This window comes from Saimiri boliviensis, chromosome 9, assembly GCF_048565385.1.
Source record: "Saimiri boliviensis isolate mSaiBol1 chromosome 9, mSaiBol1.pri, whole genome shotgun sequence".
Taxonomy (NCBI): Eukaryota; Metazoa; Chordata; class Mammalia; order Primates; family Cebidae; genus Saimiri; species Saimiri boliviensis.
In genome coordinates this window covers 105263672-105289270 of record NC_133457.1, presented here as the reverse complement: position 1 = coordinate 105289270, position 25599 = coordinate 105263672, and the positions used below count along the sequence as shown (strand labels likewise).

At 57.0% G+C, this 25599-nt stretch overlaps 2 protein-coding genes across 7 annotated transcripts; one reads left to right on the top strand and one right to left on the bottom strand.

Annotated features, from left to right (window-relative positions):
• Positions 1-220: 220 nt before the first annotated feature.
• Positions 221-6080, top strand: EMILIN3 (elastin microfibril interfacer 3). The gene is made up of 4 exons (XM_039479614.2): positions 221-575; positions 1877-1999; positions 3163-3386; positions 3662-6080. Exons 1-4 carry the CDS (start codon positions 409-411, stop codon positions 5446-5448), a joined length of 2301 nt encoding a protein of 766 aa, XP_039335548.2. The 5' UTR covers positions 221-408; the 3' UTR covers positions 5449-6080.
• Positions 6081-6138: 58 nt separating this feature from the next.
• LPIN3 (lipin 3) lies at positions 6139-25294 on the bottom strand. 6 transcript variants are annotated; one of them, XM_003936389.4, is made up of 20 exons: positions 25091-25294; positions 20323-20510; positions 18698-18793; positions 17465-17730; positions 17196-17279; positions 16421-16541; positions 15902-16247; positions 14707-14806; positions 14407-14567; positions 13930-14023; positions 13761-13830; positions 11888-11980; positions 11763-11806; positions 10640-10778; positions 9477-9625; positions 9215-9301; positions 8636-8773; positions 8349-8463; positions 8157-8260; positions 6139-7979 (listed from the first exon to the last, which is right to left on the bottom strand). In XM_003936389.4, the coding sequence occupies exons 2-20, from the start codon at positions 20500-20502 to the stop codon at positions 7835-7837; spliced, it is 2532 nt and encodes an 843-aa protein (XP_003936438.3). In that variant the 5' UTR covers positions 20503-20510; positions 25091-25294; the 3' UTR covers positions 6139-7834. The 6 variants fall into 6 exon arrangements, with proteins under 6 accessions (XP_003936438.3, XP_074262642.1, XP_010345175.3 ...); XM_074406541.1 differs by having other exon boundaries at positions 6139-6698; XM_010346873.3 differs by having other exon boundaries at positions 17196-17276.
• Between the last annotated feature and the right edge of the window lie 305 nt (positions 25295-25599).

The following is a 25599-nucleotide window of genomic DNA, read 5'->3' as shown; positions in this document are numbered from 1 at the left end:
AGGGCGCGGTGGTCTGCGCCCCTGCCACCCGGGGTCGCTCCCTTCGGAACCTCCCGTTTGCAGGTGGCCCCTCGGCAGTCCGCTCGGGGCTGGGGCAGGGGGCTGGCGGCGGCGGAGGGGGCTGGCGGCGGCGAGCGGCGCGGCCCCAAGTTTATGCTAATCCGCAAAGAGCCCGCCTCCCGCCTCCCCTCCGCGGCCCCAGCCGCGAGCAGCGCCGGCCACTCCGCGGGACGCCGCCGCTGCCGCGAAGCGCCAGGAGGTCGGACCAGCGAGCTGGGGGACCGAGCCGGACCCCGGAACCCTCGGGGCAAGACCTGGGCGGACCAGCGGCGGGGGCAGCGCGGCGCTGCAGGCGGACACCAGGCGGGGGGGCACCGCGAGGGGCCGGGCAGAGGCGCGGGGGCCGCGATGGGCCGCCGTAGCCTGCCCGTCTGGCTGTGCGCCGTCGCAGCGCTGCTCTCGGGGGCGCAGGCCAAGGGCACCTCGCTCCTGGCGCGGCCAGCGCCGCCTGGTGCCTCCCGCTACAGTCTCTACACGACGGGATGGCGCCCGCGGCTGCGCCCGGGGCCGCACAAGTAAGCGCGGGCGGGCGGCGGGCGGCGGGCGGCGGGCGGCGGGCGGCGGGCGGCGGGCGGCGGGCGGGAAGAGGGAGAGATGGGCCCGCGCGCGCCGCTGCTCCCACCTGCCCGCACCCGCGGAGGGCGCCGAGGCCCAGGATCCCCGAGGCTGCTGCACTGAGGGGGCGGACGCCCCACGCTTCGGGAGGTTAGGGAGCTGGCGAGGAAAAAGAAGCTGAGGGGGCCTGGAGCGGCGGCGGGGATCCTGGCAGTGCCCGCGGAAACCTTTCCAGAGAAGTAACATTTTCCAGCTGCGCTGTGTGCAGCCTCCGGGCGAGCGGACCAGGTGGAGGGAGAGGAGGAAGGGCGGTCTGTGCGGAGAGCACTGGGGGCTCCCCCACCCCGGGCCTCCCCTCTCTCCCCGGCCCGCCAGGTAGGAGATGTAGCCGCGCGCCCGGGCGGCCGCTCCCCTCCCGCAGTCAGCCTGGTCTGAGCAACCGCATGGTGGACTGCAGAGCTAGTGCGGGCTCCTGGCTCCGGGCCCCTGCAGTGGCACAGCCGTCCACAGTGGTCGGCTCATGCCAGGCAGCCACCTCCTCAGCCCTTTCGGCTGTCAAGGAGCCTGCTGCCCTCGCCTCAGCTTCTGGTGTTTCGTGAGCAGTGGCTTGCGACCTGGCCTCAGTTAAGTGGGCTAGAGGCTCTGCCTGGGGTGCTGGCTGAACTTGAATTCTAGCTGAATTTGAGAGCTGTTGTCGGAGGAAGAGTACCGACACTCAGTGGGCCTGGGTACATCAGAGCGATCTTCCTGGAGGAGGTAGTACAACAACTGCTCTGAGAGTGAGGGAACAGGACCAAAGGTAGAGGCTGCAAAGTGACAAGGAGAGACGCATTTTCTGGGGAGTCAGGCAGGGGAGGAAGGATGAGTCACGGTGCTCTCAAAGGAGTCACTAAGTGGGGGCTCAGAAGCCTCGAATGCCAAGATAAGGAGTTTGGGATCAGTGAAAGATGGGGGGTTTGGCAATGCATTTGAGGGAGAATCCCTGCTGGCCTCTTCCCCAGGCAGAGGGCGGCAGCCAGATCAGGCTCCTGGTTCCATATAGCGCTTAGCCCAGGGGCCACCCATCAGGAAGGCTGGAATCGGAGACCAGCAGTGGGGCTGGACCCCAGACCAAGGACCTTGGCTTCCAGGAGCAGAGTACCGACAGAAGAGACATGGGGGTCTGGTGTCCTGCTGAAGCCCACAGATGGAAGTGGGAGGCTAGGAGCCTCTGTGGGCCTGGCTCAGCCAGCTCTTCCAGGGATGCCATTTTCTCCTGTAGGGCCCTCTGTGCTTATGTGGTGCACAGGAACGTGACCTGTGTCCTACAAGAGGGAGCGGAGAGCTACATAAAGGCTGAATACCGGCAGTGTGGATGGGGGCCCAAGTGCCCCGGGACTGTCACGTGAGTGCACTCCTCACCTACACACTTGGGATCCCCCCCTCCCCCGCACAAGCACCAGTCCTGTTTTCAGCTGGGAGCAGCTGTCAACTCCACAGGGGCTCCTTGGCCTCCAGAGAGCCCACCTGAGCCCCCATACAAGCCAGTGTGGACCAAGGCCCCAGAAAGGAGGGTGCCAGGGAGGACCCCAGGGGTTTGGACCTGCAGCAGAGCATCACCTGCACTGACGGGCAGGCTTGGGTTGGAGCCTAGGAATCACAGAGGGACAAGGGGAGGGTTCCAGGGGCAGAGGCAGCACAAGGCTCGGAGGACGCGACAGAGGCAGAAGGTGAGGGGAGAGGAGAGGGCAAAGGGCCCCATAGGCAATGGGTCATACCACAGTGGGGCCTGGCCAGCCCAGGGAGGACTGTGGTGACCACGAGGAGGCAGGCCATGGGGCAGGGGGAGGAAGCCACAGCCACGGGGCTGCATGTGAGGACCTGTGGGGCTGCATGCCAATGGGATGCACAGGTCTGTACTTGGAGAGGTTCACACGTGTGTCAGTTGGTGAACAGCTTCGTGGCTGAACAGGTGAGGGCATGGACGCTCATGGGCCTGCCTGCACCCTGGGCCTTCCCTTCCCTGCTCACAATCACAGGTACCTGTCCACCAGCCTCTCTGACCAGAGCCGAGGTCCCAGAGCAGGGTAGAGAGAAGTGGAAAGAACTAAGGGGAGCGGGTGGGAGCCAAGAGTGGCCCCCAGGACAGTGAGGGGGCCACCAGCCCCAGCTCTAGGGCAGTGCCCCTCCCCGCCCACAGAGAGGGCTGGAGCTGAGTTCTCCGAGGTGCCACTGCAACCTCAGTGGAATTTCTCATGGCAGCATGAGCTAGAGGGGGTCCAAGTGGTCTTGGGAGTGATGGGCAAAATTCCTGCTTCTCTCCAAGCTACCAGGATGGGTGGGACTTCTACCTGCATTCTTTCCTAACATGGCTGTAAGCTCCAGGAAGGCCTGCCCTTACCCTACCCCTGTCACCTTAAGCACAGAAAAATGAAAACCCTGAGGGTGGTTTGGAGGTGGGAGTCACCCAGCCTTATGCAAGTGTCTGGGGGCGGCCCTGAGTGCCAGCTAGGGGGAAGAGCACAGCCCTCAAGTGCAGGATCCCACTCTCTTGCCCTCCCCGCCCAGGTACCGCACAGTGCTCAGACCCAAATACAAGGTTGGCTACAAGACAGTGACAGACCTCGCCTGGCGTTGCTGTCCTGGCTTTACTGGGGAACGCTGCCCTGAGCACCTCACGGACCATGGGGCTGCCCCACCCCAGCTGGAGCCTGATCCTCAGATTCCCTCGGGGCAGCTGGGCCCAGGCCCCAGACCCCCTTCCTCCAACAGAGCAGCCCCCAGCCCTCACGGTGAGTCTGCCCAAGGAGACCCTCCAAGGTCATCGGGTTTCTTGGGCTCAGTGGCAGGGGCAGGGAGGGGACTGACCCCAGGCTGGCTGAGCTCCGGCAGGGATGGGAAGGGGGAACCCCCAGGCCCCACCTTCATCCCGCCATAAAGCCGAGGGAATTATGCCCAGTGAAAAGGTAGGCTTAGAACAGAAAATCTCTTTCATGGTCTGGCAGTATGACAAGCTGAGAGGGTGAGGCCAGTAATGCCCCTGGGGCCCTCTTCTCCTCTTTCCCAGGAAGGAAAGGCCCAGGACTGTTTGGTGAGCGGCTGGAACGCCTAGAGGGTGACGTCCAGCACCTGGCACAGACATATGGTACCCTCAGTGGCCTAGTGGCCAGCCACGAGGACCCCAACAGGATGACTGGTGGCCCCAGGGCTCCTGCTGTCCCTGTGGGCTTTGGGGTCATCCCTGAGGGGCTTGCAGACCCCGGAGACAGAGACAGAGGGCTGCTGACACCTCCCTTGGACGAGATCCTAAGCAAGGTGACAGAGGTGAGCAACACTCTTCGGACCAAGGTGCAGCTTCTGGACAAGGTGCATGGGCTGGCGCTTGGCCATGAGGCCCACCTGCAGCGGCTGCGGGAAGCCCCACCATCCCCGCTCACCTCCCTGGCCCTGCTGGAGGAGTATGTGGACCAACGGCTGCGCCGACTCTGGGGGAGCCTGCTAGATGGCTTCGAACAGAAGCTGCAAGGTGTCCAGAGTAAGTGCGACCTGCGGGTGCAGGAGGTCCGGCGCCAGTGTGAGGAGGGCCAGGCTGCCAGCAGGAGGCTGCACCAGAGCCTCGATGGCCGGGAGCTGGCCCTGCGTCGGGAGCTGTCACAGCTCGGCAACCAGCTGCAGGGCCTGAGCGTGGCTGGCAGGGGCAGCTGCTGTGGCCAGCTAACCTTGATCAATGCCCGTATGGATGGCCTTGAGAGGACCCTGCAGGCAGTCACTGAGACCCAAAGGGGCCCCGGCGCTGCGGCCGGGGATGAGCTGACGAGGCTGTCTGCTGCCATGCTCGAAGGAGGTGTGGATGGGCTGCTCGACGGTCTGGAGACACTCAATGGGACAGAGGGTGGATCGAGGGGGTGCTGTCTGAGGTTGGAGATGGGGGGGTGGGGAGTGGGCGGCTTCGGGACCATGCTGGAAGAGCGCATGCAGAGCCTCGAGGAGCGCCTGGCGACATTGGCTGGGGAGCTAAGCCATGACAGCGCCCCTCCTGGCAGGTCAGCTCGGCCCCTGGTGCAGACAGAGCTGGCCGTGCTGGAACAACGGCTGCTTTCACTGGAGACTTCTTGCACCCCCAGCACCACCTCAGCCATTCTGGACAACCTCATGGCGGAGGTAAAGGCCTGGCAGAGCCGGAGCGAGGCCCTCCTACACCAGGTGGCCAGCCACGCAGCACTACTCCAGAAGCTCAATGGCACTGTGGCTGAGGTCCAGGGACAGCTGGCGGAAGGGACAGGCAGCTCACTCCAAGGCGAGATCACTCTGCTCAAGGTTAATCTGAACTCAGTGAGCAAGTCACTCACGGGCCTCAGTGACTCTGTCAGCCAGTACTCTGATGCCTTCTTGGCGGCCAACACGTCCCTGGACGAGCGGGAACGCAAGGTGGAAGCCGAGGTCCATGCCATCCAGGAGCAGGTCAGCAGCCAAGGCTCCAGGCTTCAGGCCGGCCACAGGCAGGTCCTGAACCTGAGGGGGGAGCTGGAGCAACTCAAGGCTGGTATGGCCAAGGTGGCCAGTGGGCTGAGCCGCTGCCAGGACACAGCCCAGGAACTTCAGCACACAGTGAGCCACTTTGACCAGCGGGTGGCACAAGTGGAGGGTGCGTGCAGGAGGCTAAGCCTGCTGGCTGCAGGCCTGGACAGCTTGCCCACTGAGCCACTGAGGCCCAGAGGGGGCCTGTGGAGCCATGTGGACCAGCTGAATCGCACGCTGGCTCAGCACACGCAGGACATTGCCCGCCTCCGGGATGACCTACTGGACTGCCGGGCCCAGCTGGCTGAGCAGGCACGGCCAGGGAAAGCCAACTAGACAGGCTGGCTAGGACCTGACCCCTAGATACCACCAACTCGGGGACCATCACCCCAGAGCCCAGCCTTATCCAGCAGCGCTTTCCAGTCTCCCCTGGCAGCACAAACGGCACTAAGGAGGCCACTGGGTGAATCGTCTTGGTCTAGCTCCATGTGGCTATTCCAGCCACCAAAACCCATGCTCTCAGTGTTGCACAAACTGGACAATTCCGGACAGTGGTCAAGGCAAGGATGTCGTGCATGAAGGCCAGGGTGCACTTGAGAGATTTCACATTCCACTGTCTGCAGATCAGTGTCTGGGCAACCAGCTGCAGAGCCTGAGTGTGGCTGGCAGGGGCAGCTGCTATGGCCAACTGGTCTTGATCAATGCCCGTATGGATGGCCTTGAGAGGACCCTGTAGTCAGCACCAGCGTCAGCAACTATGCAAAGACCTACAGACCCGCAGCCAGTGGCCAGTCCACATCACCCTGTGCCCACAAGCAACAGTCCACAGACCTTGGTGGCTTATGTTCCATGTCCCCTCGGCTTCCTGCAGCCGTCAGGACTAGGTTTGTGCCGGAAGGTGATGCCTGCTGGACTGTCCTCACGCCTGGCAGCTTCACGGATGCTGTATCTGAACCAAGGACCGGAGGCTGCCAGACATTTCTGGCTCCTCACGAGTCCTTCAGGACAGAACAGAAGCACAAAGACTCAGCCAAGAGTCCTCTTTATTCCTTTGGATCCTCCCCCAAGGTGAGGGCTTAGGCAGCTGTAGAACCCCAGGAAAGAACAGAATCCAGGCAATCTGTTTAGAGACCCTCACCCTAAATTTAACCTTTTCCTTTCCTTCCCCTAAGATGTTTCCAGAGCCCTCTGGGGCCCACACTGTCTTCCTTCCACTTGGGGCTGGGGAAATCCTTCCTGCGAAGTCAGGGCATTTCTCTAGAAAGTGGCCTAAATGAGGCCAGGCCCTCAGAAGGAGCCCCCAGCTGGAGGAAAGGGGCTCCAGGCCTTGCTTTTCACACCCCTTCAAAACCCCATCCTCCCAGGATGTTCACAAAAGGTGAGAAATTCAGGTACGAAATTACCAATGGACAACTTGAAAACTCATATTCCTCAGGCCTACGCAGTTCCCAGAGACTGACACCCATCTCTGCTGAGGCTCTGGCCTCAGTTTCCCCCACAGCAACATGGGCCCCATTGTGCTGTTCTTCAGGTCCCCACAGCCTTCTGGTTCCTGGACATTCGGTATTCTGCCCTCCATGCTGGTACTGTTGGAGGAGAGCAGGCTTTGGATTAAAGCTTTTAACCAGTCTAAAGCTACTTTCTTCACCAAAGACAGTGGGAGGAGAGGCTGCTGGGGGCATCAGCCCTGTTTCCCACAGCTCCTTAGGCAGGAGCTTACCCAGCAGCTGTGAGCCCCGAGCTAGCCAGCAGAGGCTGGGGGAGAACTGTCAGGCCAACAGCCACCTGCCCCGGCTGGGTTTGGGACTGAGTCATTAAGGGAGGTCTGGAGAGAAGCAGCAGCCAGATGGGGAGCAGGCCAGGCGGGAGCCACATTCCCTCAGCCTGCAGGTGTGGGTGTGTGTCATGTGCTGAGATGCCAGGGCGCCAGCAAGGGGGATGCGTTGGCAGTGATGTCTGGCTTCAGAGGCTATAGTCCTGGCTCCCTGACAAGGGGTGGGGAGAGTACCGTGTCCTTCCAGAGGCTATTCCACACTCCCACTGCTGCCACCAACCCTTCACTGAGGCCTCCCTCTTCTCTCTGTCCTATCAAGAGTTACAGCAAGGTTCCAGGTTGACAGGGACAGAGATATCAAAGGCATAGAGAATCCTGCAAGGAGGCTGGGAGTGGTGGCTCATACCTGTAATCCCAGCACTTTGGGAGGCTGAGGTAGGCAGATCACTTGAGGTCAGGAGTTCGAGACCAGCCTGGCCAACATGGTGAAAACCATCTCTACTAAAAACACAAAAATTAGCTGGGTGTGGTGGTACATGCCGGTAATCCCAGCTACTTGGGAGGCTGAGGTAGGTGAATCACTTGAACCCAGAGGCAGAGGTTGCAGTAAGCTGAGATTGTGCCACTGCACTCCAGTCTGGACAAAAGAGCAAGATCCTACCTCAGAAAAGAAAAAAAAAAAAAAAAGGGAAACATGCAAGGCCCCAGATGACAAACTAATTGCCCCAGGCAAGTGCCACACTGACATCTGGAGCAGCTGCAGCTCAGCTGGCAGACAGTACACAGGACCGGGAAGATGGGGGGATCTTTCCAGCTGTCAGCCAGCCTGCAGCCCCTCTTCCCCTTCAGTGGGTTTGCCCCATGGCACTGAGCTCCCACCCTCCTATACCCCAGGACACATAGTGAGTGCTGGGACAGGCCAGGGAGGAGGGGCCAGCCAGGACAGGTTCAGTCCAGGATATCAAGGTCCACGGCAGGCAGTGGCTCCCTCCAGTAGCAGAAGTTACTGTATTCAGGGTTGACCAGGTCTGTGCTGGGGCCTCGGGCCACAGGTGGGAAGAGGAGCTCAACCACCTCGCCAAGCCTCTCATACCTACAGGCAGAATGGGGCCAGCACTGAGCCTGAGCTGCCACCAGACTATGGCCCCCGCCATGGGAGCCTAGGGTAAGGGACACGCTCCCTGGTGAGAGGTGAACTTGGGGGCAGGGAGAAGCCAGGGCAGAGGGGCGTGGCAGGGCATGGGGAACATGTGGCAGGATTTGGCCTCACGTGGATTTGTGGTTCTTTATGAGCTCCTGGGTGAGCTCTCCCCGGGGGTTGACCGTGAAGATGCGGGACTCAGGTAGGCCCACCTGCCGGTAGGCAAAGATATCCTGTGGGAGACGAGGAGGAGCCCGTGGAACAGAGGCCAGCAGGGAGCTGGGGAGAGGTGGCTCAGCAGAGGGGAGGGGACACACTTACGTTGGGCCTGTTCCCAAAGGCAGCATAGAAGGGCTGTCCATGGGGCAGAAACAGCTGCTGGATGTCACTCAGGCAGGCAACCTTGAACACCTCTGGCTTCTTCTCAATCACCTCTCTGGGGTGGCCAGAGCCACAGCAGGGACGGGGGCCAAAGTGGGGAAGAAGCCAGAGGGAATGGCAGGCTCAGGTGACGGGGGAGTCTGACCCCGCCCTCCTTGTCACCTGAGAGCTAAGGCTGGCCTGGCAGTGCACCATACACATGGGCTTGTATGTGTAGGGGTGGTTACCTGTGGAGGGCAGAGAAGAGGCTGCTGGGAGACAGGAGGATGAGGCCCTCCGGGAGGCTACAGCTCTGCAGGTACCCCTTGGTGAGGTTTGCCATGCCGATGGCCCGCGCCGAGCAGTACAGGAACTTGTACCCATTTCTGAGAGTGGGTGACAGGGTGACATAGAACCGTCAGAGACCAGCCAGCCCCATCTGTTTCCTTGGCTTCAGCCTGCCCAGCCCAACTGTGGGGCTCTGAGGTTCCAACCTTTGCAGGGAGGAGACATGGGGAGAACGGCCAGGTCTAAGGGACAAGCCCTCAGCAGTGGACTCAGCTGAACCTGCACAGAGTCCTGAGGCCTGGGTGGAGCAGATGGAGAGGGCCTCCCCTCCGGCCTGAGGCCAGTAGGTGGGCCCTGATCCTAGAACACAGCCCCAGGGGATGAGCCTTTCACAGAACTGTGGGCCATTAGAGAGGTCTCAGCACTCCAGGCACCTGCCCTGGCAGCCTCCCTTGGCCCTGCTGGTCCCAAGATGTCCTGTCCTGTCACTCCCTCTCTAGAGCTGGGGACCCTGCCTCAGTCCCAGCCCAGGCACTCACAGGTGGATTTTGCGATAGAGACTGGTGATGCCCTGCTGTGTCCAGTCTTTCCCCAGCTGGGGCAGGATGTGGCCCAGAGCATCCGACCTAGAGCCAGAGTGGAAGGGTCACTCCAAGGCAGCTCCACGTGGCCCAGCTCCAGACTCAGTATGGACCACAAGGAAGGGAAGGCCCCCTCACAGTCCCCACCACACCCAGCACAGAGGGAGGCGAGTCCAAAGCCCCTCTCTCCCTCCCCTTCCCACAACCAGTTGGGCCTCACTTGGTGATGGTGCCGTCGATGTCGGAGATAACCACCTTGTCGTCCCATTTCCACAGGTAGATGGTGGCCCTGCAGCGGCAGGTGCCCTGATACTGAGTGGTCACGCTGAAGACCACATCATTGGCACCTTCTTGCAGGTTCAGGCACCGCTGAGGTCAAAGTAGGGTGTGTTGTGATCGAGCACAGCAAGCACTGCCTACCTGTCCCCTTACCCTGTGGCCTCCGATCCCCTCGGGCCTCTCTTTCTCCTCTTCCTCCCAGCTCAGAGACACTTGCATTCATCAGAGATAGCCACGCACAGACACATCCATGTGGGCAGAGGGTGGCCGTGCTGATCAGGGCCCTGTCCAGTGCAGGCCACAGGAGCCCTAGCCTCCCTTCACTCCCCTTTGAGATGTGACTCACAGACAAAGTTGCATCCGTGACTCCCTGCCCAAGACTTCTGTCTTCTCCCTGTGGACCCCCAAGGCTGGGGCTGCTCTTGGCAGAGAGACACACCCCTCCATAGATGGGGGTCCTGTGGGGATCTCCATAGGAAGCCCCTCCCTGGGGCTAGGGTACCTGAGTCGATATTGCTCTAAGGAGAGGTCTAAACCCGTACTCAGTCCATACAGAAGGATCAGGGCCGCTCCCCACCAAAGCCTGAGTTGAGTGTGAGCTCCAGGGTACCAAACAGATGGCAGCTGCCTTATACTGGCTGGTCAGCCCCTCCTGCACACCTCCCTGACCATGGAGACACACCCATGAAGAAAATATGTTCTTATTCCAGGAGTCACCAGTTACTGAGCTTAGAGAAGATGTGACTTAGGGCTGAGAGTTGCCAGAATCTGAGGGTCTATCATCAGCATTTGATTCTTTTTAGTGTTGCTTCCAAGGGCTGACCCAGAGCCTGCTGGTTCACTCCAGGTAGATTATCCCAGGAGGACCTAAGAGACAGCTTTCCCAGTGTCTGACAGACAAATGGGCTGGCATGTAAAGAAGTGAGTGTCGTGCCCTTGGAGGTATTCAAGTGGAGGCCATCGGGGAGGCTCCCAAAGGGATAAATTCTGGCCTTTGGTGAAGACGTGGTTCCCTGGAGCCATTTCTCAGCTGGGTCCTGAGGAACTCTAAGACAGGATTAGCTCAGCCCCTCCTCAGCCTCCACACAGACAATGCACACTTACGATCTGATCGGAGGAGAGGCGGAGGGACTTCTTGTAGGTAGGAGTGGAGACTGGAGTGGAGGGTGGCAGGGAGGGGATCTCGAGGATCACAGGGCTGTCTGGGGCATCATCATCACTGCTCAGGACTTCTGTCTTCTCCCTGTGGACCGCACTGGCTCTCAGGCCATCTCCTCCAGCCAAAGGGCCTTCACTTCCAGGAGATGGCCAAGAGGAGCCTGGGCCTGTCCCCGCCACACCAGGGCCTACAGGCTGGCAGTGATCCCTCCCTCTAGGCTCCACCCATGTGGAGTGGTGGCAGACACAGGAGTACAGGCTGGCAGTCTCCACCCAGCCAGGTGACAGCAGAGGGGGCTGAGACCCAGGGCTGCCAGCCCTCATTGCTTGCCTTGGAGATATTTACCTGAAATATCTAAAGTATATCTCCGAGCTTATTCCCAACCCCACCTGCTTTAGCTTCAGTCAGGCCATCCTTAGACCTTCCAGCCAGCCTTTGGCAGCTGGGTCACTTCAATGAAAAAAGGAAACAAAGTCAGCTGGCTTATGTGGGCTGGGAGAGAGAGGCCCTGCTCCTCCTTAATAGGGATCCCCTTGTCTGGGCCAGCTTTGCCATTTCCTGGTTGTGGGCCAGGAAATGCGTCTCCAGGCCAGGACATTTCTCGGGAAAAAGAAAAGGCACAGAAGTGCTTGCGGGGCCAGGTGCAGTGGCTCACGCCTGTAATTCCGGCACTTTGGGAGGCCAAGGTGGGTGGATCACCTGAGGTCAGGAGTTCGAGACCAGCCTGGCCAACAGGGTGAAACTCCATCTCTACTAAAAATACAAAAAATCAGCCGAGCGTGGTGGCATATGCCTGTAGTCCAGCTACTTGGGAGGCTGAGGCATGAGAATCCCTTGAACCAGGGAGGCAGAGGTTGTAGTGAGGCGAGATTGTGCCACTGCACTCTAAAGCCTGGGTGGCAAAGTGAGATTCCATCTCAAAAAAAAAAGAGAAGTGCTTGGTGCTCGAGGAATGACAAAGAAAACCCACACTGGAGACAGGGTGCTGGCTCCTCCCTGCTGCCCTGCAACCCAGGGCCATCTTTCCCAGGCTCCCACTGCAGAGCCCCAGACAGGGGTCTCACTTACCCCTGCTGCTCCTCAGCTGCAGTCTTCTGCCTCTGGGCACTGTGCTGTGGAAAGAACATCCATTAGTGGACCCCACCTCCCGCCCTGTGCGGCCCTGGCCCTGCCCCTCAACCATGACCACCCACCTCCTCAGCCAGGAAGTCTCTGCGTTGCCAGGAAAACCACCATCGCCCACCCTTCCGCGGCATCTTCTCCTTCTCTAGCTTGTCCATGGTGCTCTGTGGGCAGATGAAAGCCATGCAGTGTTTCCAGTACCACATAAACCTCCTACTTTATGCTGTTCTTAGGACCGTCCCCCCATGAGCCCAGAGTCTGGGCCAACCCTACAGCAAGGTGCTGTCAACATCTGGAAGCCAAGGAAGCATCCTCACCTCCATCCTGGGGTTCCAAGCAATGACTCAGGTGAGCTATGCTCAAAAGACCATGGGCTATTCCTGCCCCCAGCCCCACCTCAGCCCTGACTCCTAGCTCTAACCCAGCCTCAGCCTGGCTTCCAAATCTTGTGGATCCATTCCCCTACTAGAGTATCTAAGGGCAATGCTTTGGGAGTTTCTTAAGATCTGGTACTTCCTGCATGCTGCAACCAAGTGGCAGCAGAAAGAAAAATCATTAGCCAACACTCCCCTTAACCTCCAAGGCTGCCCCAGGCAACCTCATAAGGTCGGTGATCCTATCCTACAAACAGCCCCCTTTTCTGTATGTTACCATCACTGTCTGGTTGGGGCAAGTTGACTTTGTGAAAAAACACCGATTAGATCTATGCTATTATAGATAACCCTAGGGAGAGCCCAGCCCAAGGCCCATCTGGGGGACACAACAGCATCCTTCAGACACAGAGTGGAGAACCCAAGTCAGGGGGATGTGGGCTTGGGCTGGGAACAGCCACAGGACCATCCTAAGCTGGGAACAGGCTGGTGGGGCAGGGGTCTCTCAGGGGACTCAAGTGGTGGGTCTGTCTGGGTAAGGTGAGGAGATCCAAGCAGAGAAGGGACCCTCTTCCTTCCCACAGACTCTGGGTCTTGGCTCAGACCCTGCACCAGCCAGAGGATGAAGCTGTCACCCAATGGCAGTGACAGCTGTCAACATCTGTTAGTGATGCTCTTTGGACAAGCCAAGAACAACAGGCCACGCCAGGTCAGGGTGGTGCCTTGGATCGCTCCCAGAGGGCCAGGTGCAGGTTGGCACAGGCTGGCACTGCCCAGGAGGGCAACATCCTCCATGAGTAGGAGAAGGTGGCTGGGAAGACCAGGGAAGAGGTTCTGAGAAGGAGTAAAGAGGCTGGGTATTCCTTCATTCTTTTCCCACTCTGGGCATTACACATGCTGTTCCTCATCCCTGGCCAGCTCAAGGCCCACCCATCCTTTACTCTGCCCAGGGGGCACTTGCTTATCAAAACCCCTTGCCTCCAAGCACTACACACCTCTCCTTCCCAGCACTCAGGGCTGAATTATATTCATCTTTGGTTAACTTTGTCTTCCTTCAAGAGCAGGGATAATTTTCTTTCATTTATTCCTGACTGTCCCCAGCCTAGGCCTGGCACATAGTAGGTACTTAAGAAATATGTGTAGTTAAAGAAAGTAAGGACCCTTCAGCCCAGCCTGGAGGAATAGTCTGCAGGCAAGGTGAAGGGTACAACTTCCATTTCCCAAACCCATATTTCAGATCCAAAGGCCTCCCCGTATTTCAGATGCAAAGGCTTCCTGCTAAAGGCATGCCTTGTTTAAGCACCTGTTGGATTTTTCTCCTCCCTCGTTTGTCCTGAGCTCCTCTGAAGTCAAGTTTAAATCCAACGGGATTCACCCATGGCCAGAAAACCAGGGAAGGGTAGGGCAAGACTTCAGGGATCTGTGTGGCCTCTCCCAGAGTGGGTCTTGCAGCCAGCCAACCCCTGGCCCCCAGGCCCATTTCTCCTTGCCCTTCACTTCCTTGCCAAGGGTCTCCCTGCCCCGAGGCTATGGCTACTTTCCCCAGCAGGGGCAGTGGTGCTCTAACCATTACCTTGGGCAAGCTTTTCTGGAAGGCTTGCAGAGAGAGGATCATGGGGGCAGCCACAGCCCAGTTATAATGCCTAGAGACACAGAACAGAGCATCAGGGCTGCAGCAGCTGCAGGGGCGTGGAGAGGGGGATGACTCTCTGGCCACCAGCATCCCCAGCCCTGGGACTTACTTCCCATTGATTTTCACCACTAGGTTTGGGTCATCCAAAAGACCGGGGTTTTTGGTGAGGTCCTGGTAGGAGACGCTGTGCTGGTTGAATTTCTCTGGGCACAGAGGCAGAGTGAGAGGTGAGGCTGGCATATCCCAGGTGACCCGCTGCCTCAGCCACCTGGTGCTCCCCACTCTGCTCCTCCTCTCTGTTGGTTGGCTGTGTAACCTGGCAGGGCTCTTCCCTACCTATGGTTTGTGAACCTGTTTCCACCCCAGGATTCATAGGATAACTCACAGCTCAGCATCAAGCATTTGCTTCATGGGGACTTGGGAACGTCCAGCCCCTGCTGGTGGAGTGTGGGCTGCACAGGACAGAGAGCTGCAGGGAAGCCCAGCCTCCCACCCCTACCACCCCACCCTCGAGGTCTTCCCTGCCCTCCCCATCCCCGGGCTCAGCACCAATCCTCAGAAGGCCTTGGGCCATAGTCAAGCATACCTGGGGAGATGTCCCTGCTGTCAGCCAGTCCACCACAGAGGGACAGTGCTATTGTTTCCACTGTGTCCGGAGTGGGTCCAGGTTCGTGTTCAGGGTTGGGGTCCCTCAGGGGCTTCTGGTTGCTGGGTTCACTCCATCTTCTGGTCCCCAGGCCAGAGTGACTGTGAGCAAAGGGGCCAACAATGACATGAATACAAGGAGGGTGGGAGATGGGTCCTCCCTCCTCCCAGGCCCTTGATAGTAGACTCTTGGCCCCAGGAGCCCAGACCCAAGACACCCTGGCATCCAGAACCTAGGCACCTATGGGGGAAGTAAAGCGCTGCATTCTCAGAGTCCAGTGAGGGCAAGTCGTCCAGGTAGATGTCGCTGGGGCCCAGGTGCTGGCTTTTCTTTGGGGAGCCTGAGGGTGGAAGAGAGGATACCTGTAGAGCTGATGTGCTCAGCAGCGTGAGCAGGAAGTGCCCTCTTACTTTGAATTCCCTAAGCCAGTGCTGCCCAGCAGAACCACCTGCAGTGACACAAATGTCCCATGTCTGCACTGTCAGAGAGATTGGCTGCTAGCCACATGTGGCTATTGAGCACACTTAAAATGTGATCACAGTGTGACAGAGAAATGGAATTCTGTATTTTAACTCCAATTAATTTAATTTTTATTTTTCTTTATCCGTCATCCAGGCTGGAGTGCAGTGGTGTGATCATAGCTCACTGCAGCCTCGAACTCCTGGGCTCAAGTGATCCTCCTGTCTCAGCCTCCTTGGTAGCTGGGACTACGGGCACATGCCACCATGCCTGACTAGTTAAAAAACAAATTATTTTTGGTTGAGATGGGTTCTCACTACACTGCCTAGGCTTGATCTTGAACTCCTCAAGCAATCTTCCCATCTAAGCCTCCCAAAGTGCTGGGATCACAGGAATAAGCCACCTCACTGGCCCTAATTTGATTTTAAATAGCCACATATAGCCAATGGCTACCGATTTGGACAGCACAAGCCTCGTGCTTTCCCAACACTCTTAGATAAACCTAAGCTTGCAAGCTGGAGCTGAGTCTGCTCATCTCTCCGACTTCCTATCCCAACCGTCTCCCACTTCTCGCTCAAGGCATGCTAGCTGCCTTCAGTTTCTGGACATGACGCTTTTCTCGAGCCTTACAGCCCTGGCACGCACTGTTCCCTCTGCCTAGAATTCCCTTCCCCTGCTCCTCGCTTGGCTGAATCTTTACTACCCATGTCTCAGCTTCAACATCACCTTCTCGGAGGAGCCTTTTCTGACCACCTGGTTTAAACAGCTCCCATCCCAACCAGTGACTATGCCCGTGGCAGGCCCTTCCACACGTGCAGCCTCCATCTCCCACACTGCACTGTGAGCCTCATGAGGCTGGTGCCAAGCACGGTACCTGGCACACAGCAGGTGCTCAAAATGTACTTGAAGTCCCAGCACCCACCCAGGGGACAGGGTGAGGACAGGGAAGCAGTGTGAGGGACCCAGCATCATTCACCTTTCCCCCTGGAGACCCTCTCTGAATGCTTGATGGGAACTGGATCCTCTAGAGTGGCCCAGCTCCATGACTTGGAGGCAGGAGGGAGGCCCACATCCCCAGAGCTCTGAGTCTTGGTTTCCTCTGTCTCTGGGGTGTGGAAAGGGGGGCCCACTAGAGTGGGATCCTCTGTGTCAAGCTGAAGCAGGTCAGGGCCAGCCTCTGTTTGCAGGATTGGGTGTTCCAAAGGGTCCACGCTGCCAGCCACAGATGCAGAGGGAGTGCTGGGTCCTCCCTGGGGAGAAGAGGTTGCCCCGGCTCTGCCTTCAAGGACCATTGAGGACTTGGGCTGCTCAGCTCTGGCCACCTTCAATGGAACAAATGGAGGAAGATAAGAGGCCAGGCCAGGGCAGGGCCTGCCACCCATGTCCCACAAAGCCTTGGGGGAGGTGGCCCGAGTTTCAGTCCCTTCAACCCTGACCCATGGTGGCCACAGAGCCCCTGAAAGGCAGGGACTGGGGTTGATACAGAGGGACTCACCTTAGGCAGCCTCCCCCAGGCCCACTGCATGTGGGACTCGGCTCTCAGGGGACTGGGCTCCAGGGTCCGCACCTCCAGCTCCGAGTCGCTCTTCGGGGATGTTAGCTCACTTGCTGAGAGGCTGCAGGAAACAAATTCAGAGGCCCTGAGCCTGCCTACCAATCTCCCCTGCTGCCAACCCCAGCCAGTGAAAAAAAATATGTGCAACCCATATTTATGTCTGTGCTGAATCCAGAATATATAAGGAATATATAAAGATCTAAAGAGTACGTAAATATATGAAGAACTTCTGCTAATCAACAGTAAGAAGACAATCCAGTCAGAAGAAGGACTGAGGGATGGAGGGAGGGAGGGAGGGAGGGAGGGAGGGAGAAGGCAAAGAAGGAGGGAAGGAAGGAAGGAAGGAGACGAAGAAGAAAGAAGAAAGGAAGGTGGCCAAGTTGTGGTTGGATTGCTTAATGGTCATAGGGTTTCCATTTGGGGATGGAATGTTCTGGAACTAGATAGTGGTGATGGTCTTTCAACACGTGAATGTACTTAATGCCACTGAATTGTATACACTTTTAAATAGTTAAAATGGTAAATTTATGTTATGTATATTTTACCACAATAAAAAAAAAATCAGTAATAGACTTGAACTCTTTACAAAGGAGAAATACAAATGGCTGGTAAACACATTAAATGAGTTCTGTGTCATTACTCATCAGGAAAAATGCAAATTGAAACCTGAGACCTTAATCTGGACTCCTGGCCTGCAGCCCATCTGGACTCTCACCTGGCCTGGGGGGACCACTCGCCATCGGAGTAGGGGTAGATGTCTTCAGGTGTCGGTGTTGACTTCCCTTCCAACTGGACACTGCTGAGGGGCCACAAGGAAATGGTCACTGATCGGCAGGACGCCCCAGGCAGGTATGAAAGTCTGGTGAGGTGAAGCAACTACTGCCCAGAGAGGTCAAGGCCCTTGCCCAAAGTCACACAGCATGAGGAGAGGAAACAGCACTTGATCCCCCAAACTGGGGTTCCAGTCCCTTGGTCCTTACACACCCTGAGCACTCTGGCCTCCGCTTTTCCAGCAGGGACAGCTCACTCTCAGCACCCGCCTCCAGTTCTGAACTAGAATCAGTTGCCACTGCATCCTCCTTCTGCTTGGGCTTCCTCCTGCGACGCCTCTTCCTCCGCCCAGTGGAGGCCGTGCCCGCCATGACGAGGCCCTCAGGCTCGCTGGCAGTGCCCAGCTGGGAGTCTGAGGGGAAGCCAGACAGACCCCCCCAAGGGATGGGTGAGGTGCAGAGGCGGGGAGGCACATGTTCCTGTAGAATGGACCAAGAGTTGAGTTGGGGGGCTGCCCTCACCACAGTCATCCTGAGCCTTGCCTGGGTCACAGCCCTGGACTGAGCTCATTTAGGGTCAGGAAAACAGCCTCACAGCTCCCTAAAAGAGCCACCCACCACCCTGGCAGGCCAGGCAGAGATCTTGGCATCAGCCTCTGACCACCTACCCAAGTCTATTACATCAGACATCTACTTCTCCTTTAAGACTCAGCCAGATGTCTCCTCCTCTAGGAAGGAGACTTGGCCATCCCTCTCCCAGTTCCAGCATCCCTCACTGCAGTGACCAAATAGTTAATCAACCATTGTTTACATGTCCAGCTCCCAGACCAGTCTTGAACCTTCTTTGAAGGCAGCGGTCACCCCTCATCCGAGCCTGTTGCACGGTGTCTGGCATATAGTAGGGACTGAAACATTTTCAAGTTCAGTTTCAACTCCTCTGTTGGCTTCTGCTGGGCCCTGCCTCCCCTGTGCAAACACCCGCCACTTACACACTTCTAGCTTCTAGCTGCACGAAGCTGGCACCAGACCCGGGAAAAGCCAGATGTTATGCTTTCCAGCCCCCTTCTTCAGCTCCCACCTCCTCTCCAAGCTGCCAGGGGAAGGCCTCCTTTTCATCCCATAGGGGCCCAGCTCAGGGGTCTAGTCTCCTGAGAAACCCTCCCCAACTTCCCAGTAAGTAGTCAGCTGGTACCCTGGCCCCTTCCTCTGGGCCCCCAGCTGGTACCCTGGCCCCTTCCTCTGGGCCCCCAGCTGGTACCCTGGTCCCTTCCTCTGGGCATATCATGTGTGCCAGAGGCCAGCCCCAGCTGACACCCCTGCCTCAGATCTCCACTGGTGGGGTGCTCCCCAGGAAGGGCAAGGATGGTGACAAATCCCAAGGCTCCCCTGAGAGGAGACACAGGGAAGGGACGGGCGGGCCAGGTATTGTTAGGAGGGTCACACTCACCTCATCGCTCTCCAGCTCCTGGACAAAGAAGGCCTCCCCACTGTCCCCGAGCTTCATGTGCAAGTCCACAGGCTCCCCATTGATCTCAATGTCTACCTGCAAATGGAGAGCTGGTGGCAGGGACATGGGCCCTCACACCCATGCTTCAGAGCACTGGCCTCCCGGCTGGTCCTCTAGTAACTCCTCGCTGCCCCAAGCGCCATCCTTGCTGGGGTCCCTCCCTCTGGACCTCAAGTGCCTGGCTGCTTCCCATGATGGGGGGCTCTGCCGCATCTCCCCTTCCTCGGAGAGGCCTTCGCTGAGCTCCCTACCCATCTTCCCCTCACTCACACTGCCCCATTGTCTGGGCCTGATTGCGGTTGTCACTGTCTCGGTCTTCTGGTATATGGCCTGGCTTCCATGTTCCTCCCTCTCCCACACCCTCAAGAATAAGGACGTGATATCTCTTATGATCGCTGTGTCCCCAGACCCCAGGTTACTGACCACGTGAACAATGGTGAGAATTTCAGCGTACTGGCCCTTTGTGGAGTGTTTTCTATAGATTATCTCATTTAATCTTGGCAACAACCCCTTACAGTAGCTCCTATCATTGCCTCCACTTTGTAGATGAGGAAACTGAGGCTTGGAGGGTTTAAGTAATTCTCTAGGAGGCAGACTCACAGCAAGTGAGCCTATGAAGCCAAAAAGGCTGGGTCTGCAAGGCAAGCTACTAGCCTTTTAGATATACTGTTTCCTACAGGCTACACTTTCCTATTGGGATTCTGGAAACGTCACAGTTGCCTCAGTGTGAATCTTGATTCATACACTAGACATTGCTGCAAATAAAAATCTCTGCTGTGCTCTCCTGAGCCCAGTGAAGGTGGAGTGGATTTATTTTATTTATTTATGAGACGTTTCACTCTTGTCGCCCAGGCTGGAGCGCAATGGAGCAATCTTGGCTCACTGTAATCTCTGCCTCCTGGGTTCAAATGATTCTCCTGCCTCAGCCTCCCAAGTGGCTGGGATTATAGGAGCCCGGCACTATACCCAGCTAATTTTTGTATTTTTAGTAGAGATGGGGTTTCTCCATGTTGGTCAGGCTGGTCTCAAACTCCTGACTTCAGGTGATCCACCCGCCTCGGCCTCCCAAAGTGCAGGGATTACAGGCATGAGCCACCATGCCCAGCCTGAAGTGTATTTATTAAGAGAGAAAAACTAACTTTTGAGTGTTGCCCACATATCTGGCCCTGGGAGAGCATTATCAGTTGCTATTGACTTGTTCCACCAGCATCATTAGGCAGATAAGATCATGTCCCTTTGTGAAAGTAAAGTAACTGGGCTCAGAGACATGAAGTGACTTATCAAGAACACACAGGTACAGTCTTAGTAAGCTGAGCCAGGTCTGATGGCCCCAGCACTGGATGAGCCCTACTGATCTGTTTCCATGAGAAACTGTGAACCCTCCCAGACCAAAACCCCCAAATCTACCCAAAAATCTTCAAAGAAAGTAAAAACGAAGGGAAGCCTGTCCAGAGGAAAGATCCCCACCTAGAGGAGGTCCCAGAGCCTGTCCTGGGACTGTAGTGGCTGCCCTGGCTTAAAAAGCCCACCCTGCAGTGGCCACCTCAGCCAGCCTGAGTACTCACCACCTTCTCCCGTGACCGCAGGACACCCAGCTTCCCAAAACGCACGTGGAAAGGTGAGCACCGGAACGAGCCATCCACCTGCTTTACCACCAGCACGTCAATGCTGCCGCTCAGTGTGGCTGGGTTCAGGCCCCGGTACAGCTCCTTCATCGTTTCCAACACTCGCCCCACGTAATTCATGGTTGGTACTGGCAAACAAAGGCAGTGACTTGCACAAAGTCTGCTCCAGCCCCTCCACAAGAAGCTCCTGCTGCCTGACCACCTAGACCCCCAGGTGGCAGCAGCCGTGCGATGGGAGGTGCACCAGTAGACGTGTGTCTAACCCTAGCCTGCCCACTGCCCTGCCAAGGGACCTCTGGGCAGCTGCCTCCCTTCTCCAAGTGCCGATCTCCACATGTGTAAAATAGGGCGTAGGTAAGACAATATCCAGTTGCCTTGTGCCTCTAAATGCTATGACTAATGATAATGACCACAGTGTTCAGTGAGCACAGCCCATTTCATCTTCACAACAACCCTGTGAGGCTGGCTGAGTGGGTATCATTATTTCTGTTTACAGATGAGCCAACAGAGGCTCAGAGAGGTGGAGTAACCTGCCCAGAGCCTCCTAACTATGAAGGACGGAACCTGAGATCTGAACCCAGGTTTGTGTGGTTCCACTGGGATGGTCCAACCACGAAAACAGGAGGGGATGGGCAGAGGGGGCAGCCTCATTAGATAGCAGGACCAGGGCCGTGCTAGAGAATGGGTGACTGTGCTAACGAGTGCTCTTCTCTTCCCAGTAAGTGGGAAGGAAGGAGCCTCCATTTTCCTTCTGAGAAATGGGCTCAGCTGTCTTTCTGCCTCCTGGTCCTGGGAGTTGGAAGGTGTCTTGCTGGGCTGTTGTAGTTGATTTACGGGGGACCAGATGTGGGAGCACCCCAGGCATTCAAGGCTTTATTCAGCCCCATTCCTGGGGTCAGATGCTCAAGGCAGAGCATCCCCTATAGCTGGGGGCTTAAGGCCCCAAACTACAAATTCCTTCCCCGTTTCTGTGGTGGAAAGCCTGTCCATGCACAGCCTGACCCCAGTGTCCAGACTGTAGTTCTCAGACCCCAACTTCAGTCCTAACCCCAGCTCCTCAAACCAAGGCTTGGCTGACTAGGCCCTCAGAACCCGCAATCAGACCTTGGCCTTGCCCCAGCCAGACCAGTCTCTCCAGCTTTCCCGTACCAGGCAGGGATGGGTGAGCCCAGAGCAGGAGGCTGAGGTGGCCTCAGAGAAAAGCCAGGGCTATAATGAGAGCCTCCTCCAAGTTGACACAGTGCCTGCCCACCAGCTTTAGCTCATCACCCCTGCCCTGCTGGCCAGTCCAGTGGCTGGTTGCCCCTCTGCCTGCCAAGACCCAGACCATCCCATCTGCACAGGGCACTTGCTTCTCTCAGACCCTGGGTAAGAACCCCTGAAGGACAGTCTGCCATGCAAGACCACTTAGCAAAGAAGCTAAGTGACTTACCCAAGGTTAAGTGACTATTCAAGCTCTATTAAGCTGACAGGCCATAAAAAGGGTATAGGGAGGGGAGAGAGGAAACGATAACTCATTTCCAGCTCTCCTGACTCTAGAGCATGGTCTCCTTCTACTCCATGGTTCCAAACCACCCCAGAGTTGGCTGCAGAGAGGGTAGCACGGCCCATGGCCACTTCTGCACAGCCCTGCAACGCCCTGCACTCGAAACCTGGTCCATGCTCCAGCAACATTAGCGTCAGCATCGCCTGGAGCTTGTTAGAAACAGAAACTTGGGCCTAACTCAGCCTTACTGAATCAGCATCTGCATCTTTTTTTTTTTTTTTTTTTTTTTTGAGACAGGGTCTCACTCTGTCACCCAGGCTGGTGTGAAGTTCCACCAAAATGGCTCACTGCAGCCTCAACCTCCCAGGCTCAAGTGATCCTCCTGCCTCAGCCTCCTGAGTAGCTAGGACTACAGGCATGCACCACCATGCCTGCCTGGCTAATTTTTAGATTTCTTTTTTAGAGATAGGGTCTCAGTATGTTGCCCACATTGGTCTCAAACTCCTGGACTCAAATGATCCTCCTGCCTTGGCCTCCCAAAATGCTGGGACTACAGGCATGAGCCATTATGCTTGGCCTAGCATCTGCATTTTCACAGGATCCCCAGGTGATTCCTGCAGGCTTTTGTGTTCCCAGTCCACAGCCTACCCTTGGAAGAGCCTGAACGGCAAAAGCCCCACCCCCACAGCATTTCTCAGATAATGCCCATATCCTGCCCATCCTGGGACATCGGATGAAGCAGTGGGTTCTCTCAGTCCATGTCAGTGCTTCACAAACGTAAGACACAAGAAAAATTGCTAAAGTGCAAATGGGATGAAATGTAAATTCTTCAGACCCCTAACGTGTCACTCAAATTAAAGTTTATCTGCAAGGCGCCTGCCATGTGCTAGATGGGACATTTCCTCATTGGTTTCTCCCTACCTAATGCCGAACTCTGAATACAGGTCTGAGAAGACAGAGTGGTGACAGACACTTGGTGCACAGACTTCTAAACCACTGTGCCCAGGAAAAGCAGAGAGGACTCCAGAGGCTTCCAGGAATTAAGGAGCAAGCATGGGGAGGAGCAGAGCCAGGGTTGGGCAAAGGTCTGTCCAGCTGGAGGCCTGAGCCTGAGCTCTCTGCCCTAATAAGCCCTAGTGCAGTTTGTCAGCTTTGGTATTATTGCCCTTTGGGGCCAGATAATTCTTTGCCGGGGGGTGCGTGGATGCTTTGTAGATATTAAGCAGCATCTCTGGCCTCTGCCCATTAGATGCCAGTAGCACTTCATCCCCTGCAATTCCAGGTTGTGACAGCCAAATCATCTCCAGGCATTTTAAAATGTCCCCTGAGGGACAAAATTGCCTCCAGCTGAGAACCACTGATGTAGTAGAAAAAGCAGAATAGTAGAAATGGCATCCAGGGTCCTACTCAGATCCAGCCCTGGAGTATGCTCAGGCAGGTAACTCACTGGCCTTGATTTCCCCTTCTATGAGCCAAGGACTCCGTTTTTTTAGACTCATCTCAGCTCTAATGTCATGGGAGTCCAGAATTCTTTCCTCTCTCTGTTCCTCCTGCTTCACCAATGCATGCCCCCACATCTGCCTGCTAGGCATTTTGGGGTCCTCCTGTGAGCCTGATCTCTGTCTGCACCCATCCCTTAGGCACCCCCTTTTCTCAGGACTCAGCTCTCCCTCCTTGGTCTTTGCCAGACAGAAAAGAGCTCTGCTTGCCTCCTCTAAACTAACATGTCTAAAATCAGCTACTTCACCTCCCCACACCTCCCAGGAAGTTGAATGCCCCTTAGGACTAATCGCTACCCCTCCCTCACTAGCCGTCTGAATCCTCTCCCCCAATTTCCTGTTCATCCAGCCCCTCCTTTCTCCAGCTGTCTTAGGTCAAGGCTTTATTACCAGGTGCCCACATCGCGGGTGGGTGGCCACAGTACATTAGGAGAAAAGGCACCAGATTGTGTGGGTGGTGATCCCCACTCTGCCATTTGCAAGCTGTGACCATGGGCAAGTAACTGCATCTCTCTGAGCCTCAGTCTCAGCCTCTGAAATAGGAGTAACAACAGGTGCATGTGACTAACTAATAAGAGACTTCGTGTAAAGCCCTGGAATGCAGTAAAAGCCTGTATGTGACATCTATCAGCAGCAGCGTCATGACAGCCCCACTCATGCAGGCTGGTCCTGTGGGCACTGCAGGTCATACTCTGATGGACTGCCCCTGCCAGCAGTTGAGCATTTGGACTTCTTAACTTGGCATTCAAGGCCCTGCCCAATGGTGGTGCCACTATTTGCAAAATGAGCATGTGAGCTCCAGGCAGGCCTGGAGGTCTCAGACCCCACCATAGGGATGTTCACAAGCCTTCCATGCTAGACTACAGCTCCAGCACAGGGAAGCCAGAGCAAGCTGCCCTAGGACTGAGCTCTCAGGCCTCCTGGCTCCCAGATTTGGGTGAATGAAGGGTGTGGCTCTCCACCGAGGACCAGAGGGAGCAGGAGAGTTAAGTACTCCTATTCCCCCAACAGAGAAAGCACTGCCCAGCCCCCAACAGCTACAGCATCTGACCTGCCCAGTCTCAAGGCAAGCAGGGCAACGGCTAGACAATGTTTTGCAACTGAGGACACTGGGTACCAGATAAAGTGGCTGTCCTGGCACGGTGGTTTACACCTGTAATCCTAGCAATTTGGGAGGCTAAGGGGGGGCGGATCAGAAGGTCAGGAGTTTGAGACCAGCCTGGCCAATATGGTAAAATCTCCATCTCTACCAAAAATGCAAAAATTAGCCAGGCATGCTGGTGGGCGCCTGTAGTCCCAGCTACTCGGCGTGGAGAGTCGCTTGAACCCAGAAATGGAGGTTGCAGTGAGCGGAGATCACGCCACTGCACTCCAGCCTGGGTGACAGAACGAGACTCCATCTCAAAAAGAAAGAAAGAAAGAAAGTGGCTGTCCTCCTCAAGGTCACACAGTCAGGCTGGGGTAAAGCTGGGCCAGCCTCCCCTGGGAAGTTTCGTCGTCTTCTCTCCAGACTCTGCATTCTGAGTGTCCAGGGGGCCTGCAGCCACTGGGCCAAGGAGACAGGGACAAAATGACGCCGGCCCGTCCACCCGTGTCCCCATCTTTTGGCTAGCGGTGGACTCAGGCCCGCGGACAGGAAGGAAGGAAGGAATGACATACAACAGAATAGATGGGCAGGGGAGCGGGGAGGGTCATCTCTTCCCCGGCCCGAGTTGGGCCCTACCTGGGGAGCTGCCCACTGGAGCTCCTGGACTCAGAGCCGCCGCCTCTACCTGTGTGCACAGGCTCCACAGGTGTCTTCGGCCCGCACTCACTTGGCGCTTCCGGGTTCTCTAAAACATGGTGAGATCACGACTCCATTCCTTCCACGATCCTGGTGCGGCCTCCACAGGCCCCGAAATGCCCAGGCTCCACCCCCCTGGAAAGACCCCGCCCCCGCTCTGATCCACGCCCAGGGCGCCCTTTCGCCCCTCTGGCGGGGGCGGGGGCGGGGGCGGGGCCGCGGGGGCGGGGCCCCGCGGCCCCACTTCAGGCCACGCCCACAGGCCCCAAGCCCTGGAAGGACTGTCCCTGTGCCGCCGCCTCCCCCACCTCCAGAAAAGTGTGGATTTCCCAACTGGGCGGACCTAGTTCCTCTCAGATTTGCTTCCAGCTTGCTGTGTGATCTTGGGTGAATTCCTTCCCCAATCTGAGCCCGCTTCCTGTTTTGTCAAGGAGGAAAGCCGCCTTGCA

What these genes read in the sequence shown, in the direction of transcription:
- EMILIN3 (XM_039479614.2), top strand. Translation starts at nt 409, where the DNA reads ATGGGCCGCCGTAGCCTGCCCGTCTGGCTGTGCGCCGTCGCAGCGCTG. An exon ending in CTGCGCCCGGGGCCGCACAA is followed by an intron (nt 576 to 1,876) that starts GTAAGCGCGGGC and finishes TTTCTCCTGTAG; the next exon opens with GGCCCTCTGTGCTTATGTGG. An exon ending in AAGTGCCCCGGGACTGTCAC is followed by an intron (nt 2,000 to 3,162) that starts GTGAGTGCACTC and finishes CTCCCCGCCCAG; the next exon opens with GTACCGCACAGTGCTCAGAC.
- LPIN3 (XM_074406541.1), bottom strand. Translation starts at nt 20,502, where the DNA reads ATGAATTACGTGGGGCGAGTGTTGGAAACGATGAAGGAGCTGTACCGG. An exon ending in GAGGGTCTCCAGGGGGAAAG is followed by an intron (nt 14,807 to 15,901) that starts GTGAATGATGCT and finishes TTCCACCCTCAG; the next exon opens with GCTCCCCAAAGAAAAGCCAG. An exon ending in ATAAAGAACCACAAATCCAC is followed by an intron (nt 6,699 to 8,156) that starts GTGAGGCCAAAT and finishes CTCCTCCAACAG; the next exon opens with TACCAGCATGGAGGGCAGAA.